General features: G+C 42.8%; 1 protein-coding gene across 1 annotated transcript in view; it reads left to right on the top strand.

The window, feature by feature from the left end:
- The first annotated feature begins 329 nt into the window (after nucleotides 1–329).
- The window catches only part of RAB2A (RAB2A, member RAS oncogene family), a 42,793-nt gene continuing 30,927 nt past the window's right edge, over nucleotides 330–12,195 (top strand). The window contains exons 1-3 of the mRNA XM_066625384.1: nucleotides 330–624; nucleotides 7,317–7,388; nucleotides 8,266–8,333. Of these exons, the coding sequence (XP_066481481.1) occupies nucleotides 579–624; nucleotides 7,317–7,388; nucleotides 8,266–8,333 (186 nt within the window). The 5' untranslated portion in view covers nucleotides 330–578. The remainder of the gene's footprint in view (nucleotides 625–7,316; nucleotides 7,389–8,265; nucleotides 8,334–12,195) is intronic.

Raw genomic sequence — 12,195 nt, 5'->3', positions numbered from 1 at the left:
CTGTTCTCATGTTCTTATGCTCTGAGGCTGGGAGTCAGCCGCACTGCCTCAAATGGGCCTGCTTGTGAGTAGACAGGCCCAGGAGTGGGCTCTGAATGGCTGCTTCGAAACGAGTCCCCAGCTGTAGCTCAGTGCGGGTCCTTCCTGGGCGAGCCAGCCTTCGAAGTGCCACTCCATGAGGCCGCACCTGCGCAGGTGCGTCGAACTCCCAGCAACGCAGTGAAGGCCTCCACTGCCCGCCCGCAGAGGACCAGGCCGCCTCCTCCCCTGGCGGTGTCACTCAGCCGGGATCCTCCCCTCTGCCTGCCGCGGCGGCTTCAGCACTTCCGGGTCGGCGAGGGCGGCTGCGTGACGTTGCCGGAGCGCAGGGGAAACCTCCAGCCTGTTATTGTTGCTGCTGCCGCCGCCGCCGTCGCCGCGAGACGTGCGCGGGCCAGAGGGGAGAGGCCGGCGTGGGAGGCGGCGGGCGCGCACTGTCCGCGCAGGGCTGCGAGCCTTCCGTAGCGCAGAAGGCCGGGGGAGGGCCCGGGAGCCGCGTCACCCAGCAGCGAGCAGCGTCGAGGCGGCGCAGGGCGGACATGGCCTACGCGTATCTCTTCAAGTATATCATCATCGGGGACACGGGTGAGCGACGGGGCTCTCGCCCCGCCAGGCTGCGGAAGCCGAGCGCTCGGCCTGGGCCGCTGCGCAACGCCCGGCCCGACCGGCCCGGCCCCGCCGCCCCATTTCCGCAGTGTTGGCTGCGCCGACGTGGTAGTGACTCGGCTGGGGCGGGGAAGGCGCTGGGCGGAGGGCCCCGCCCGCGGCCTCGCAGGCCTGCGCTGGGGCGGCGGCGTCCGGGCTGCCTCCGCGCGGGGGCCCGAAGGGGGGTCGCCGACACCCCTCAGCGGACTCCTGCTGGCCGCACTCGCTCCAGTCGAGGGCGGTGAGATTCCCACAAGGGTGGAGGAGGGCTGGCTGGGGGAGCCGCCCTGCGCCTGCGCCCTCGTCGAGGCCTCCACGAGCCGCCAGGCTGGCTGGAGTCCCCCCCCCCCGCCTGCTCCTCTTCCCGCACTCGGCCTCCTTGCCCTGGAAAAAAGCCTCGGCGCCCTCTTTCTCCCCGTGAGCAGGCGGCGCATCGCCTTCCTGCAGTTAAAAAAAATATACGCAGCATATAGTGTTTGCGTTAACCCCATGAAATCCCCATCCGAGTGTCTTGAGCTTTTATTTTCCCGTGCCCTCCATTTCTCTGGGATGTCCTACATTTTGGGTGCCTTGTCCTCTTTTGCAGTTATGACATCTGGTCACCCAGCCTACAGAGATCCTCTGAAGGCTCCTGGCTGTGCTGCCTCTCCTTGAAACCCTCCAAGAAAAACAGTCTAAAGTCTGTCCATGGCTCCGTGCAGTTTTCTGTATCTATCACATTTTTATACCACAATTCCTCCAAAGACCTCAGGCTGCTCCCCTCCTTTTGTCCTCGCAACAGCCCTGTGAGGTAGGAGAGGCTGAGAGAAATGACTGACCCAAGGTCATCCTTAGACTGATTCTGCAAAACACTAAGTATTTGTTCAAACACTTCAAATTTGTTTGGAGCTGATTGGTTCTTGTTAGATTCCTGCATCAGTTAGGCCAACATGTCATTTGATGTGCCTATTTGGAAATGGTGCCTTTTTGGATTCCATAAAACCTTGCTCATCTTTCACTTAATTAAGTAGTTAATTAATTAAGTAGCCATACTTAATTATTTATGAAAATAAGAGGACATCAGAGAAAGAGAGGCACATTTCCATCAAATCTCTATTCCAAGTAAAGAAATCCTTTCTCTAAGGCAGTGATTGGCAACCTTTTTCATCTCACAGCACACTGAAGGTACTAATATCATCAAGGCACACCATCAGTTTTTTGACAATTGATATGGCACACCATATTGTTGGTGGGGTGGCTGGGAACCCCCCAATGGTCATCCTAATAAATGACCAACCCCCAAACTTCTATGGCACACCTGCAGAGCTTTCGCAGTACATCAGTGTGCCATGGCACAGTGGTTGAAAGTGGCTGCTCTAAGGACACTTCACTATATTACATCTTTTACAGGTATTTGTGCAACACTTTGTACTACAACAGAGGTGGGCAAACTTTCAGCTTCAGGAATGCTGGACCTTAAACAATTGTGTAGAAGAGGGAATTTCAGCAGGTGCAACTTGTCATCCCACAAATGACAAGCTGCACCTGCTGAAATTCTCTCTCCCCCACAATTGTTAAAGGTCCAGAGTTGAAAGGTTTCCCACCCTTGTACTACAAGACAGCACATGTACATATCCGACTGGGACTACACACAGTAAATAGCTGTTAAAAAAATACATGTTTGGTATCATGTAATGTGGGGAAATGTCCTAAAAGATTCTCAACAGTGTTGTGCCTTTACTTCAGTGGGGGAAACCTTTCTGTTCTTGTTTAAAATTAGTGGGTGTCTCTTATGTGCTTAAACTCTTTTCCATTTCAGCTTTTATTTTTCTTCTGTTTTTTTAGTTATTTGATTTTTTTAAAGGCTGTGGCAGGAACTTAAAAGTATTTGTAGTCTATTCTATACATGTTTCTTGCAAGTATCACTGGTTTAGTTTACTATAGCTGCATTATGTCATTTTAGAAGCTCTTGGTCAGCATCATTATATTACTGCATTCCTTTGTCTGGGAATAAATTCTACTGAACATAGTGGGGCTTACTTCTGAGTAAGTATGCAAGAGCTGCCAGCGGCAAGTTCATGTACAGTCTGATGCTTTGCACCATTAAAAACAGGATCAACAGCTTTATTGATGCTTTAGGACTTCAAGATTTTATTTTAAAAGAAACTTCAAGCAGATGGGACAGCCTGAAATTGATTAGTGCAAGCCTGCAGCCCTAAGCATGCTGGTAAAGAAAATTCCATTAAACCAGATATGTCAATAACATTTAGTTGCCTGTAATGAATAAGAGTAGTTCCTCAGTGAACTAGCTGGGAAATTTGTGTCAGTTGGAAGTATGTTTGCTTCTTCTCTCTCCCCCCACCCTTGTTTTCAGTCTTTTGCAATGTCACAAATGACTGACATAGGTATGTGTGGGTTGCCAGGCCAGGAAACTTGAGGACTTGTTTGCAAAACTGTGTTAACCTCGGACTTCTAACTACGCATGCATAGTCCTCAGTTGTACTAATATAAGGGACACTAGCTTTATTTCAACAATGCAATTTATAGCAGAATCGAAAAGATTCTAAAGATGAATTAAAATGCAGAGTTTCATATTAACCAAGTGTTATAGCCAAATAAAGTTATTCACAGCTAAGTCCTGTTGAGGTACTGGGACCCAATGTGGATATATTTATTGCAGTGGGACTTAGTTAAGACTAACTTTCTTTGGATACAACTTAAAGGCTGGTAAACACCTGAATACAGTAGGTCTCAAAGTTGTAGAGTCGGTACACTAAGTGTCAGACACCACCCAAAATTGCTTCCACAGCCCTGCTAGGATGTAGTTCCTAGTAAATATACCTAGAAATGTACTGTAAAGCTTTAACCTCAAAATAATGGGCAGCAGAGACAGATTTTAATCATGGGGTTGACTTGTAGGATAAAACTACTGGATTTCATGTCAGGTAGAACTGAGGGTTCTCTAAGGCCTGTTGCCATCTAGATAGATCAGATGCATTTCTGATCCAGGTCTGCTGAAAAAGAAACTTAAACATGACTCCTTTAGCAGATAGTTTCCCAATCAGATTAAGATATGACTAACATTGTGCCTAGATTTGCGGACTCCGAAAGGTTATAGTGAATTGAACATCAAAATATTAAATCTGGATTTCCCATAGTACTGATGAACTTCTATATTTTTAAACTGTTATTCAGTGAATTACAGCTTTTCTCTGAATGTAAAGATATGAATCTAACAAGCTGGTAACTTTTATTTATTAAATGGTAATTTGTTTCTCATCGAAGAGAATCTGTGCTATTTATGATAAGCAAAAACACAACTTTTGTTTGTTTGTTTGGTATAATCAATTAATAGACAAATGTATTCAAAGCCAGAGTGCTAAATTAAAATAGGTGCATTAAATTTAAAAAGAACACCAGAAATGGAGTTGGTTGACAGCCATAGTAATAAAATGTATTAATAGGCTTCCACATGTATTTAGGTTTTCCTAATTCAAAAGAGAAACGTTATTAGACAGATTCAATAAAGAATACAGGAATACATCATAATAAAATTCCTGTTAATATAGGGATCGTTTTTATTTATTACAATGTACAACTTTTTTGACCCTAATAGAGTCTCCAAAAGGTTCACATAACAAAATTGCATATCTGCTTGACCTTCATAGTATGGTGTGAATAAATGAAAAAATAATAATTTGTAGTCGCATCACTTTTTCCTTCCTTTTGAAAAGACAACATTTTGGTTATGGCATCCAAGAAAACATCATGTATTATAAAGGATGTTACAGTGCTATCCTATACATGTCTAAATTTAGTGGGACTTACTCCCAGGTTAGAGGATATAGGGTTGCATCCTTAAGAGTCCTTGGAACTAGGAAATCAGCATTTGAAGATGTCCTGCTAGTGCCCTCCCCTCCCCCTTTCTAGCAAGCTGTAATGGCACATAGATTACCAGGGCAGCAGAATGTACTGCAACAGTGCTGGGTGGTGTCTGGTCCTCTTGCTCTTCTGCATTCCAGTCTCCTGTGTGCTAGCTGCTGTTGCAATTGGGACGGGAAGAAAGGCAGCAGACTGTAAAATAGCTGTATGACACCTCATGGTTTGGATCACTTTGCGGTTGGGACAATAATTTCAGACAAACCATAGAAAAGACAGCTTGATTTATACTATTGATCGTTCTCTACATTGTGCAAGGGCAGAAGATAGTAAGGTTTTAAGGTGCACCTCCAATTTCTGTGGGAAAAAAGACCTCTCTAGGTCGTATTCTCTGTAAGGGGTGATACAGTTCCCTCTGACATCCACGCCTCGTCATGATTCATTGCAGTATCACCTCTGGACACTTGGCAATGGTGTCATTACACCATGGCTAAACTTCTGGGTTGCCAAGCTCTGTGTTGCACATTGATGCACAGCCACTCAGCTGTGCACCTTAGAAGTGACACTGCTTATAGGTCTGGCCAGTGTTCTTGGTAAACAAAATGTGTCATCAAGTATGTTCCAGAATCCTCTGCAGCACAAAAGGTTTGATAGCAGACTTGCAGGGGTTTCATAGAAGACAAGGCAGTGTGCAAAAGATTCCTGTGCTGCAAGAAATTTGAAAAGTAGAAATACCTGCTAGTACAACTGTCCAAAACAGATTTTGACTGACTTTAGTAGCCATGTCATACTTTGTGTATGCAGGAAGCTTGTCCTTCTTTGTCTCTGACCCTGTACTGTACCTTTGTACAAAGTTAGTGTTGATCAACTGCTTTTCCCTCATTTTGGAACTGTTATTAGAGCTGGCATTGTATCTGCTACCGAAGGTTTGTTTAACTGCAGATATGATCCCCACCCCATTCTCCACTACCAGGTTTCGAGCCAAGGAAGGGTTTGTTTAGACCAGGGGTGCCCAAACCCCTTCCCTGGGGCCATTTGCGGCCCTCAAGGCCTCTCAATGCGGCCCTCAGGGAGCCCCCAGTCTCCAATGAGCCTCTGGCCCTCTGGAGATTTGTTGGAGCCCACACTGGTCCAACGCAACTGCTCTCAGCATGAGGGCAACTGTTTCACCTCTCGCATGAGCTGTGGGATGAGGGCTCTCTCCACTGCTTGTTGTTTTACATCTGTGATGCAGTAGCAGCAGCAAAGGAAAGGCCAGCCTTGCTTTGTGCAAGACCTTTTGCTATTGCAAGACCTTCCGTTCATTCATAGAAGTTCATCTTTAATATATTCATATATGTAAACGTATGTAAATTTATTCAAATTTTGAATGTAAATTAATTCCCCCCCCGTTCCCTGACACAGTGTCAGAGAGACGATGTGGCCCTCCTGCCAAAAACTTTGGACACCCCTGGTTTAGACACTTGGGCTACTGAGATACTTGCCTATGGCCAAAACAGAAACCTTCAGCCTTCCCTTCCTGCTCTGTAAGGAAAGCTAGACCTTGTTTGGACTCTGATCTGCCTTGGGTACTCTGAATGGCTTAGCAGTCCAGCATCAGAATGACAATTCCAACCTTCTTTTCCAGCTTTAAGCTCTATGTGCATCTGGTTGTTGCCCATAGTTGAACTACCCTTCTTAGCACAACACTGGGTGAATGATTCTTAGATTTTCTTGTTTTTTGCCTATTAACATAAAGTAAGCTGTTTAAGTAATTGCACAATGAGGTATGCAATTACAATAGGAAACACAATACCTTGAATCTTGCTGCTACTTAATTTAATTAGTAAGGCAAAAATTTTCGTGGTTTGACACTATCAAAAGATTATTTGGTGCAGCTTTGTACCATTTGAAATTGCTTGTGCAGAAGATACATGGTTAAATTGCTCCCACTTATTCAATGAAAACACTTCTGCATGTACAAAACTAGCCATTTAGTTATTTGATTTTTCTCTGTAAACCGCTTTGTGAACTTTTAGTTGAAAAGCGGTATATAAATACTGTTAATAATAATAATAATAATAGACTGTTAAGAAGGAACTAGGCTAGAATTTGGCCCATACAAATGTTCAATCTTTCCCAACTGCAGTTTAAAATGGTACATCCCAGCAGAAGTTGCACCACATGGTTTTTCTGTTTTATGTCCATTCTAAATCGTGTGTTGCTGCTTGTTAAGATTCTCCAGTAAGAATTCTTTTTAATACTGTGTATTTAAGAAAAATGAAATTCATTTGTGGAATTGTGTACTATCAGTGAAGCAAGAGTCTGAATGATAAGCATATATTATAAAATAAATGAAGCTTATTGTAGCATAGGTCTGACTCTCTTTAAGATATGTCGGAAAAACAAGATTTAACTATTGCAGCAACAGTACTAAAAAGGCATTGTTCCCAGCAGAGCTATGGAAGATGTGTACAGAGATGAGTACTAAATGAGAGGCTTTTCAAACTTCTTAGAAGAGCTCTAGTACATGTAAACCATGTAATATGATTTTGGATGAAGGTTAGGATTTTAGTCATTGGGGTGTCACAGAGAAAATAAGTAAACTTCACACGACTTATCTCTCCTTTGCTATCCTGCATGATCCTTTCTGCCTTGTAAAATTTGGCTGACATCTAGGACGTAGAGGTCTATTTCAGCCTTGAAAATGGATGTGCAAATAGGGAAAATTCCAAACATACTTCTACTTTCTGAAGTTATGTTAGATTCTAATGTAAAAAATTTTTGTTTTTCAGGTGTTGGGAAATCATGTTTATTGTTGCAGTTTACAGATAAAAGGTTTCAACCAGTTCATGACCTTACTATAGGTAAGTCCTTATAGGTAGGTAAAGGTTGATGGTCAGCTACATGTCATGGTTTGGAGATGAATTGTCTAGGTATTAAACTAAGTTTAAAAGTTTCACAGGGCAACCCTAAGCATGCTTACTTGGAAGTAAGTTCAATTAAGCTCCATAAGGCTTACTCCCTGGTTAAGTGTGCTTAGATGTTTCATTGGTTCAGGTTACTGGTGCTTAATTTGTTTGATGAAGTTAAATCAATTTCACATAGGACACCCCCTGTTAAAAAGCTGTACAAAAATTGTACCTCTTAACATTACATTTAATTGCCACTTCGTTTTAAACTGGTGTCCTCTAACTACTAGATATCAACTTGAGTTTTGTTGATATTTTGTTGAGTTTTGAGTCTACAGATTTGTCTTTGTAGAATTTTATTAGTTCAGTTGAATTGAGTCTGATACATTGTAATTGCCACTTTTTCCTATCTCCTTAGTAACCAGTTTATTATTTTCTCAGGAGAATTTAACTGCATTACAATGTATTATGAATGTTTAAAATTATTCCTTTATGGGATTTTGATATATTACCTGTTTAAAGGTAATTTCTGACACATTTCAATATTTTTGTTTTACAAATAGTTTTATGGGATCACTCATTTTTCCAATCTTAATTCAAATAAGCAATGTTTTTTCATCTAAGCATAGGTAATTAGTGTCTACAATTTGTAAATGTTTTAATATCAGATAAGTCATATAAGTGAGTAGTAAGTAATATAGGACAAGCAGACTCAAAACATGTACGTTTACTTCCTGTTGGGACAACAATTGGAATAAGTTCTGTTTTTATTTAGAATAGCGTTCCCTTACTATGTGTGGTTTCTGTTATAATTTTTCATTCTGTTATTCAGGTGTAGAGTTTGGGGCTCGAATGATAACCATTGATGGGAAACAAATAAAACTTCAAATATGGGATACAGTAAGTATAGTCAGATTTTCCGAATATAGATTTTGAGAAGAGCAGACTGTAAGGAACTGCCTTTCTGAATTCTTAACAGTAGCAACTTGAAGTGATCACCCAGCTGATGATGGAAAAATAGCAATTACTAGCAGCATAAATTAAGAAATTGGGTCAGGTATATGCAATTTTGTGATTCCATCTAAGCAAAGCAACTGCTTGCTAGACTTTGTATATGTATTCATTATAGAAATAATACTAACTCTTGGTCCTGCATCAGCAGCCTCTCTCTACATGTGCAAGATTTTCTTTCCTCATTTATTGGGTTATTCCATGGTCACTGTTGCCTTTAAAATACCATTACTGTTGTTCTCTCTCTCTCTCTCTCTCTCTCTCTCTCTCTCTCTCTCTCTCTCATAAGGTGAATAAGAGGTGATTCTGCTTTTTCTTTTAGTGCACTTTAGTCTCTGAACATTAAGTATGTGTGTTGAAATAAGTTCAGGGGTCGTTACTCTGAATAAATAGCATCTAAATCAACCTGTTCAGCAGTTTTCAACCTTTGAACTATCACGACTCAGCTTGTTCTCTGTGATGGTTTGTGACGTGATGCTCATTGCAGTGCTGCAAAAAAATCCTGGAAACTACCAGAGGCCACTTCTGGATTGTGCTGGGCCCACAACCCACTCTGTTGGCCTCCACAGGCCCTGCAATGCCATGTGCAAACAAACCAGAAGTCATGGGAGCAAACCAGAAGTTACAGGTGTGAGCCAGTTGCTTCCCCAAGGCATTCTGGGGTCTGTGGAGGCCAGTGGAGTAGGTTGTGGGCCTGGCACAACCCAGAAGCTACCTCCAGTGGCTCCCAGTAACGCTTAGTGGTGCTGCAGTAAGCATCGCATTGCAACCCACTGCACATCAGGTTATGATCCATAGTTTGAGAAATGCTTTGTTAGTTCATGAAAGGGGGGAATTGAAGAGACTTGGCCACACTGAAGGCTTCCAAGGAGGGAGCCTCCAAGGAGATGAAATTCCATAATTGGGTCACAACTATCGAGAAGCCGCTACTCCGTGTCACTATCCCCCTTGCCTCCATCAATGGTGGCATAGTTAAAAGGACCCTCTTGACCTCAAAGAATGGGTTGGATTATATGGAAGGAGACAATCCCTCAGATTTCCAGGTTTTAAGCTGTAAAGATCTTTGAAAGTCAAAATTAGCTGTTATAGCAAGTTGCCATGTTGAAAATTTCTGCTTGTACTGCTTGCCAAGGCTGTAAAACTGGAAGAGGTGTCATAGGAGGTCGGTGGACTGCCTTCAGCTTTTTGGGTCACAGGTCATGCAGACCTAAACTGATTTGGAGTTATTAGTGCTTGATGAAGATTTTGGAGTACAGCCTTTCACCCATGTAAGGAGAGATCCTGGTCCAAATTCTGACATCACCAATATGATGACAATCAAAATCACTCCTCCTGATCCTGCCCCAGCAATGCTCTCTTTTCTCAGCCATTCAAAGTTTTACACAATACTGCTGTGCTATTGTGCTATTGTTTAGACTACTATTTAGTCTAAACCAGTGTTTTTCAGTGTTTACTCCTTGGAGCTCTGGTAGTCCAGAGACCAAAAAATTTTGAGAACCAATGGTCTCTAAACCATTTGTATCTTTTTGTAGTAATGTGAGGTCAGGGCACTGTATTACACTGATGCAAAATGGTAACTTGTGACATTACACTGTAGAAGGCCAAATAAGAAGAATCTGTCCCAAGCTTCTCTGTGGATAGGTTTGAAACCTTGATAACTGAAAGTAAGATTAGTCTCCAAGATAAGTATCGGATCTGTTGTGGAGGTGTGTCTGGAAGTTGGAACATACTCAAATCGAAACAGCAGGCTCTTGTTGGGCCAGCACATTTGTGCCTGCATTAAAGTACTGTTGTGGACTGACTGTACGTGTGTAAAAGCACCAGTGTGAATGTCTCTAACTCAGGGATCAGTGTATTGATGATGGTAACTCTCTGGGGTTTGTTCTTCACCAGAATTCTTAATTTAACTAAATTATTTAGGAGTTGTGTACTCTTTCTGAGCCATACAGCATCTTATTTTCAGTATGAGATGCGTGGGTACCTTGCATGCAGCTGTTGGCACAAGTGAGAGTGTTCTGGGCAGCAGTGGCATGCAGATTCTACCACTGGGCTGGCAGATGGAGGGGTGGGTGGTTGGAATCACTTGGAGAACATGATACAGCTTGCAGTTGACTATCCCTGCTGTAGAATATGATGTATCTCAACATTGCCTACCACAATTTTTTTTCTTATTTTTCATAAGTCATATTGAATGGTTTGGAAATGTATCCAAGTAATGTTTTTAAATAGTGTAAGTGGATGCAAAACCACGTTAACGCCTCCCCCCATTTATTTGAGTTCTTTGCTCTGAAAGATGTTCCATGCATGGTTATTGACGCTTTAAATATCTCCCTATATTTCTAGGGGTTAATTCCTATTTAAGGTGAAAAGGAGCTGTAGTTCCCCAGTGTATATAAATGGAAAGTGTACAGAACCTAGAACTGAGACAGCAAGGGACAAGTGAAATAAAATTAATTGTAAAAGAATGATTGTCTTGACATAGCCTATGAAAGCATTTTTTTACCTCTGTTATTGAGTCTGAATTACAGGTGCAGCTTATTTATCCACGGATTTTTTATCTGCAGATTTGTCTCAATGTGAAAAGGGTGGGGGTACTGAAAGTCATGCACACCTTTGCCTCCTTTGCCTTGATCTGGCATCTCCATCCAGGCAGTCCAAAACACTGCAGAAAGGCTCTGCCTCACCCAGGCAGGGCAATAGCCCTGGAGCCATGGAAGAGGCTCCTCCCCCACAGACATGGGCAGCCTCTTCCATGGCCTCTTCTATGGCAGGTGCAGTAGCAACAGAAGGGATTGCTTTAAAAAACCCCAGGAGTGTTTGCCTAGCCTTGGAGAGACAGGTGAGGGTGAGCAGAGAGCTTGACTACAAGTCCCAGAATGCTCTGGGGCAAAGGAATTTCCATGATGGCTGTGACCAGGGAGGGCTGCAGGAGTGGCAGCAGCGAGGAGGAGGAGGAGAACCTGCAGTGCTGTCAGGAGGCTGCCTGGGACACAGAGGACTCCCAAGCAAGCTCATGATCCCACCTGTGAAAGGGGGAGGGGAGGGGATTGATAACAGCTGCCTTAGTTTCCTTCCATCCAGAAGTGTCAGACTGCAGGCTGTATTTGCGTAACTCTATGGGATTTTAGCACCATAGCACAACTCTATGGGATTTTTTGTTAATCGCATGGAGTCATGGATCGGAGCTAACTTGGATAAATAGGCTGTACCTGTATCCTCTCCTATAAGGGCTCTGTATGTTAGTGGTTTCATATCAGGGTATATTAGGCCTAATTCTAGGGCTCCATAAACCTGGTTTTTGTTGTTTGCTGGGGATTGCAGAAGAAACTGGGGCAGGGGCATGCGGATCATTTGGTAGGCCCCAATCCATGTGTTTAACTTATACAATCTTAGTACTTACAATGTTGTTGAAGATTTCCTGTGATAAACATTTTTGTAAGCATGTGTTAAGACATGAAAAGTAAGGTCTCTGAATTATCCTATACTTAACTGTTCAGAAATAAATTCCAGTGAGTTATGTGGGATTTACTCCCCATAAGTGTGCGTAGCTTTGCAGCCTTGATATATATATTTTTTCCTTCTTTCAGAGAGATAGAACTAATATTCTTTTAGACCAGTGCTTCCCAAGCTTTTTAGCACCAGGACCCACTTTTAAAAATGACAATCTGTTGTGACCCACTAGACAGAAAAGTCTAGAAAAAAATATTGTATTTATCAATAAATAAATTATTAATAATTGGGGTGTGCTCCC

This window comes from Tiliqua scincoides, chromosome 4, assembly GCF_035046505.1.
Source record: "Tiliqua scincoides isolate rTilSci1 chromosome 4, rTilSci1.hap2, whole genome shotgun sequence".
NCBI lineage: Eukaryota > Metazoa > Chordata > Lepidosauria > Squamata > Scincidae > Tiliqua > Tiliqua scincoides.
The sequence above is the reverse complement of the archived record's forward strand: the minus strand, read 5'-3'. Positions and strand labels throughout refer to the sequence as shown.